Source organism: Muntiacus reevesi, chromosome 5 (assembly GCF_963930625.1).
Source record: "Muntiacus reevesi chromosome 5, mMunRee1.1, whole genome shotgun sequence".
Lineage (NCBI taxonomy): Eukaryota > Metazoa > Chordata > Mammalia > Artiodactyla > Cervidae > Muntiacus > Muntiacus reevesi.
This window is the reverse complement of record NC_089253.1, coordinates 25772027-25779368: the sequence shown is the minus strand read 5'-3', so window position 1 is coordinate 25779368 and position 7342 is coordinate 25772027. Positions and strand designations below refer to the sequence as shown.

At 41.0% G+C, this 7342-nt stretch overlaps 1 protein-coding gene across 1 annotated transcript; it reads right to left on the bottom strand.

Moving 5' to 3' along the window:
- Positions 1 to 6043: 6043 nt before the first annotated feature.
- Positions 6044 to 6979, bottom strand: LOC136169069 (olfactory receptor 10G4-like). The gene has a single exon (XM_065936830.1). The coding sequence runs from the start codon at positions 6977 to 6979 to the stop codon at positions 6044 to 6046; it is 936 nt and encodes a 311-aa protein (XP_065792902.1).
- Positions 6980 to 7342: the final 363 nt, after the last annotated feature.

Here is a 7342-nt window from a genome sequence, read left to right as displayed (position 1 = left end):
ATACACACCGAGGAAACCAGATCTGAAAGAGACACATGCACCCCAATATTCATTGCAGCACTGTTTATAATAGCTAGGACATGGAAGCAACCTAGATGCCCATCAGCAGATGAATGGTTAAGGAAGCTGTGGTATATATACACAATGGAATATTGTTCAGCCATTAAAAAGAATTCATTTGAATCAGTTCTAATGAGATGGATGAAACTGGAGCCCATTATACAGAGTGACGTAAGCCAGAAAGATAAAGACCAATACAGTATACTAACACATATATATGGAATTTAGAAAGATGGTAACAGTAACCCTACATGCAAAACAGAAAAAGAGACACAGATGTACAGAACAGACTTTGGTACTCTGTGGGAGAAGGCGAGGGTGGGATGTTCTGAGAGAACAGCATGGAAACAAGTATACTATCAAGGGTGAAACAGACCACCAGCCCAGGTTGGATGCATGGGACAAGTGCTCGGGCCTGGTGCACTGGGAAGACCCACAAGGATGGGATGGGGAGGGAGGCGGGAGGGGGGATTGGGATGGGGAACACATGTAACTCCATGGCTGATTCATGTAAATGTATGGCAAAAACCACTACAAGATTGTAAAGTAATTAGCCTCCAACTAATAAAAATAAATGAAAAACTAAACAAAACAAAACAAAATTCTCTGAGCCAAGCCTCAGCAGTACATGAGTCATGAAATTCCAGATATTCAAGCTAGATTTAGAAAAGGCAGAGGAACGATAGATCAAATTGCCAACATCTGCTGGATCATCAAAAAAGCAAGAGTTCCAGAAGAACATCTACTTCTGCTTTATTGACTACACCAAAGCCTTTGACTGTGTGGATCACAACAAACTATGGAAAATTCTGAAAGAGATGGGAATACCAGACCACCTTACCTGCCTCCTAAAAAATCTGTATGCAGGTCAGGAAGCAACAGTTAGAACTGGACATGAAACAGCAGACTGGTTCCAAAGAGGGAAAGGAGTATGTCATGGTTGTATATTGTCAACCCGCTTATTTAACTTATATGCAGAGTATATCATGCAAAATGCCAGGCTAGACAAAGCACAAGCTGGAATCAATATTGCTGGGGAAAATATCAATAACCTCAGATATGCAGATTACACCACACTTACAGCATAAAGTGAAGAATTAAGAGTCTCTTGATGAAAGCGAAACAGCAGAGTGAAAAAGCTGGCTTAAAACTCAACATTCAGAAAACTAAGACCATATCATCTGGTACCATCACTTCATGGCAAATAGATGGGGAAGCAATGGAAACAGTGACAGACTTTATTTTCTTGGGCTCCAAAATCACTGCAGACGGTGATTGCAGCCATGAAATTAGAAGATGCTTGCTCCTTGGAAGATAAACTATGACCAACCTAGACAGCATATTAAAAAGCAGAGACATTACTTTGCCAACAAATGTGCATCTAGTCAAAGCTATGATTTTTCCAATAGTCATGTATGGATGTGAGACTTGGACTATAAAGAAAGCTGAGTGCCGAAGAATTGATGCTTTTGAATTGTGGTGTTGGAGAAGACTCTTGAGAGTCCCTTGGACTGCAAGGAGATCCAACCAGTCCATCCTAAAGGAAATCGGTCCTGAATATTCATTGGAAGGACTAATGCTGAAGCTGAAACACCAATACTTGGGCCTCCTGATGTGAAGAACTGACCATTGGAAAGTTTGAAGGCAAGAGGAGAAAGGGATGACAGAGGATGAAATGGTTGGATGTCATCACCAACTGGATGGACATGAGTTTGAGCAAGCTTTGGGAGTTTGTGAGGGACCAAGAAGCCTGGCGTGCTGCAGTCACCTTGTGGTCACAAAGAGTCGGACACAACTGAGCAACTGATCTGAACTGAACTTACTATCAAGAAAAGCTGGAACTGTGTACAATGGAAAGTGAGGCAGAAATTATGCTTTTAGTTTAATCCAAAATATTGTTGAATTCAAGATTATTGCTATTTTTCAAGGAAAGATTTACCAGTGTGAGAGAATTGAGGTTCTCTACTCTTAACAAAGCCCACACAGAATGGATACTATCTCCAGGCAATCTGGCTTAAACTATATTCTTCAAATGAAAGAGTAAATAGCAGTGACAATTACCCTAATATCCTATGTGGGTATCAAAACCAAATAATGAAACAAACATATCTCTAAAATTTCTACTGTACCAGTGGGAGCCCATCACCAGGATAAATCACATAGATCACATAAAGTATGAAGTTTTTCATCAGGTGAATTACAACGTAGCCTGAGACCTAAGGCTGGCGTTATCAGTGAGAGGAAACAGGGTTTGACATGTCTGTTGATGCTGTAGCAACTTTGTCCCTTTTCGTAGGTCCCTATTACTAATTGTACTATAAAGATATGTATTTGTTGTGTGTACATACATATATATGTGTATATATGTGTGTGTAATTTGTGTGCGTGTATTATACATACAGAGAGAAAGAATAAAGAATAGAAACAGTGAAAGAGAGACAGTCAAGACTTGATAACCACAAGTGGTTATCAATGCTTTATCTAACAATGTTAGATAACAATATCTTATCTTGGAAACGGAAGCTTAAGAGGGAAAGCAAGTGGAAATGAGAGAAATTTACCTTTCTAAGAACTCACCTTCACTGCATGATTATTTCAACATAAAATTCATTTGTGTTTACCCTTCACCCTGGAGAATGTTGAACACTAAACATGCTATGTTAAAGCACTTATTTGCAAGTTACTACTCAAAGAGCTGGTGTACCTGTGATTGCTTGTTGAGAAACAGTGGTTCATTTCTGTTCAAGGACCCAACCAATTTAAGGGCAGAGAATGAAGCTCACATAGCTGGAAAGGTAGAATGTAACTTAATTTGCTTTCTCAGGGAATAGGATTACTCTTGGGTGTTCAGGCTCTCTAGATGAACAGAAAAACAACAGAGAGGGACTAATGAAAGATTTTTAATAGTTGCCTACATATTTCCCTCTGTGTTTGTTATCTGAACACTCCTGAGAGGAGTTCATGACTTTCTGGAGCTAGTACTTATGCCTAAGAGGAAAGAATGACTCAATTACCCTATTTCCTTATCAGTGAGACAGATAAACTCACAACTGCTTATTCTAAACATAAACTTGCCCAGAACCCATAAATGGTCATCTCACTTTTTCCCCTTTTATTTGCCATGTAGTGGTAGGACTAGATGCCATGATCTCGGTGTCTTGAATTTTGAGTTTCAAGGCAGCTTTTCCACTCTCAGTCATCCCTATTCATTATGGAGTTGAGCCAGATTCTATGTTAACTATTTGCTTCTATAATTTAGGATCCTTTTCAAGTACTAATAAACTCAGAGAATACAGCTTCAAGGAATCAATCATACATGTCATATTATTACAAACAATATTTTAAAATATCAGGTTAACAGAGGAACAACACCATAATAATATCTTCAGGGACAAGTTCAGGGCTTCACAGAAGTTATTTAATTATTTCAAGGAAAGCCTCAAGCTGCTGCTGCTGCTAAGTTGCTTCAGTCGTGTCCAACTCTGTGCGACCCCATAGACAGCAGCCCACCATCCCTGGGATTCTCCAGGCAAGAACACTGGAGTGGGTTGCCATTTCCTTCCCCAATGCATGATAGTGAAAAGTGAAAGTGAAGTGGCTCAGTCATGTCCAACTTGTACCGACCCCATGGACTGCAGCCTACCAGGCTCCTTTGTCCATGGCATTTTCCAGGCAAGAGTACTGGAGTGGATTGCCATTGCCTTCTCCGGAGAGTCTCAAGAGAATACATAAAAATACAGCACAATGTGTTGAAAGTTTCACTCAGCTTTCATCATTACTGAGAAACCTGTATGCAGGTCAAGAAGCAACAGTTAGAACTGGACATGGAAAAATGGACTGGTTCAAAATTGGGAAAGGAATACATCAAGGCTGTACATTGTCACTCTGCTTATTTAACTTACACGCAGAGTACATCATGAGAAATGCTGGACTGCACTGGCATTTGTATATTGCATTGGCAATAATGGTGTTAATCATGATACTAATGTATTATCAGTGATTTAAAGGAAACCACGTTCATATAACTTCAAACCTACTGTACTTTGAAGATGCATGATTCACTAGTCAATCACTAAAATAGTTTGTAAAAGGATTGATTCTGAGAATCAGGCTATCTAGCTGGTGGTCCCAGGTTTGAATTTTAAAACTTGAATTAAGAAACTATTGTGAGCATTGAAACATGTATATTATCAAGTGTGAAACAGATCACTAGTCCAGGTTGGATGCATGAGACAAGTGCTCAGGGCTGGTTCACTGGGATGACACAGAGGGATGGGATGGAGAGGGAGGTGGTGGGGCAGGGGGCAGCGGGAATCAGGATGGAGAAAACATGTAAATCCATGGCTGATTCATGTCAATTTATGGCAAAAACCACTACAATATTGTAAAGTAATTAGCCTCCAACTAATAAAAATAAAGAAAAAAAAAGAAACTATTGTGGACAGTACTACTACAATCCACAGAGTCACAAAATGTCAGGCAAGACTGAATGACCAACACTTTGACTTCTCAAAGGACTTTTACTTCTATTAACTCATTGAATCCTCTGAACATTACTGCTAGAGAAGGTCTTTCACAGCTGAAAAACAGAGATACAGAGCATAAAACTATTTCCAACCTTATTTGAACCAATATTTGCTTTTGCTTACATGCAGTTATAGCACTTCATGCATTGCACATGGAAGTCCACTTGTATGGGCTGTGTAGCTATGCGCTGGGTGGTTATAGGATGTTTTGTCTTTACTAGGCCTGATTTTTCTAACTTGTAAAAGAAATATATTGAAATCCCATGATTCCAAGTGATTTAATTACACTTTAATTTTTCTACTTTCTTTCTAAATAAGAAGCACCCTTGACTCCAGCCTACAATGTAGGGTGTCCCTGTCCCAGAGCAGGTTGAGGTTTGGTAACACTGAATTTTTGAGACCCTAAAATGTTGGGAGAAGTAGCTCTCTGAGCAGCATGACATTCATCACCATTCATAGTGATTTGACCCAGCATAGAATGGTTGTGCTGAATATGATCATCTTGTCCATTAATACAGGAATTTAAGGTCAGATTATGTGATGGAGACTGGAGGTGTCTGATGGTAGCTTCCTCCTGATCACGCTGACCAAACCTGAGAAACTTCAGGGCTCGCTGAAGGTGGTGATGGTTCCCAGTCTCTGAAAGGAGCCTGTCAGAGCCACAGGTTGTCCTGGCAGACCTACCTGGAGAGACAACAAGCCTCTCAGACATCCGGGACTCTTTCATTGTAGGAGCACTGACCAGGGTCAAGATGTCCTGGGAAGTGGGGTAGTTACCTTGGGACCTTCATGCAAACACACACACAGGCGCACACACACACACACACACACACACACACACAAATACACACCCATACATACACACAGAGGCACACACACACATACACACACAGGCATACACACACACAGGCACACACACACACACACACAAGCAGCCACAAAAAGTACTGAGGAGGCTGGTGCACTGCTGCCTCAGTAAGTGACCTCTGATAATTTTGGCTGTTCTTAAGCAGTGTCCCCAGTTTGTGAGCATAAGACAAAAACAAAAAAGCATATTATCAACTTAGGTATATATAAATAGCTCAATATTCTGCATCCAAGATCTAAGTTGAATATTCCATCTTTAAAAAGGTAAAAATCATATTATATGCCAATAATATGTGAATAAAATTAGAGGGAAATATAAAATGATGTGCCACAGAGAAATGATTTCAGAGGTCAAAATTTAACATGTTTATCATAAATAAAATATTTGTAACTTTTTCAATTTCAAAAAATCTTTGGAACAAATATTCTTGACTAAGAAGTTTGGATCAAGTTTAATACTGAGAACTATATACATAAAATATTTCACACTGATAAAATCATATATTATACTATACCGTGTTATATTTCCATGTTTCATTATACTATTCTATTACTGTATTTATTAAATGAACAAGTCTACATAGCAGAGATTATTTGCTCTGTGAATACACTACTTTGTCTTTCAGCTTCAACAGGGCTTTCTTCACTTCCTTGTTCCTCAGGGTGTAGACCACAGGGTTCAGAAGGGGCGTCATCACAGTGTAGAAAACAGCCACAATCCTGTCCATAGCCTCCTTGGAGCCTGGTCTCAGGTAAATGAAAACACAAGGAACAAAGAAGCAAAGGACCACAGTGCAGTGGGAGGCACAGGTCTGGAAGGCTCTCCATCGCCCCTCTGAGTTGCAGATCTTCAGGATGGAATGGACGATGGACACGTAGGACAGCACTATCAGGAGAAAGCAGCCTGAGGCCACCACCCCAATGTTGACAAAGATCACCAACTCATTGGCAGAGGTGTCTGCACAGGCCAGTTTGAGGATGGGCGGTGCATCACAAAAGTAATGCTGGATCTGGTTGGGTCCACAGAAGGGCAAACGGAACGTCAGTGTGGTCTGGACAGCAGAGTGCAGAGAACCACTGAGCCACGTGGTTGTGGCCAGGATGGCACACGTCCTCCCACTCATCATGCTGGCGTACCTGAGCGGGTAACTGATGGCCAGGAATCGGTCATAGGACATGACAGTGTAGAGGAAGCACTCGGTGCTGCCCAGGAAGTGGAAGGAGTAGAGCTGGGCCACACAGCTGGGAAAGGAGATAGCACTGCCTTCTGGGGACACCAGGGTCATCAGCATTTTGGGCACAGTGACCGTGGAGAACCACATGTCAATGAAGGACAGGTTGCTCAGGAAGTAGTACATGGGGGTGTGCAGGCAGGGATCCACTGTGATCACCAGCAGAATGAGAAGGTTCCCCACCACAGTGAGGACATAAATCACCAGGAAGATTCCAAAGAGGAGCATGTCCAGCTCTGGAGAGTGGGGAAGGCCGGAGAGGATGAACATTGTCACTACACTCCTGTTTGTCATCTCTCCACACTTTTGGTCTCTCTCTCTCTCTTTCTCTGGGAACATCAAGTGCACCCAACATTTTATTGAGAACTGAGAACTGCATTATACAAGGTAGGTAATTCTAGAGTCATACTCAACTTTGCTTACCACAAACCTCCCTTGAAAAAGGAGATAGAATGATTTCATCTCTCTGTTATATCCCTCTCATTCTCTCTCTCTGTCACACACACATACAAACACACACACACCATACACACAGGCACTCACAGATAGATGGGGGAAAGGGAGAAATCCACACAAATTTCTGTTAATAGATCATGAGCACTACTAACTTAGCACCATAAAACAAGCTAAATTTTCTATTTTATACTTTCTCTGGAT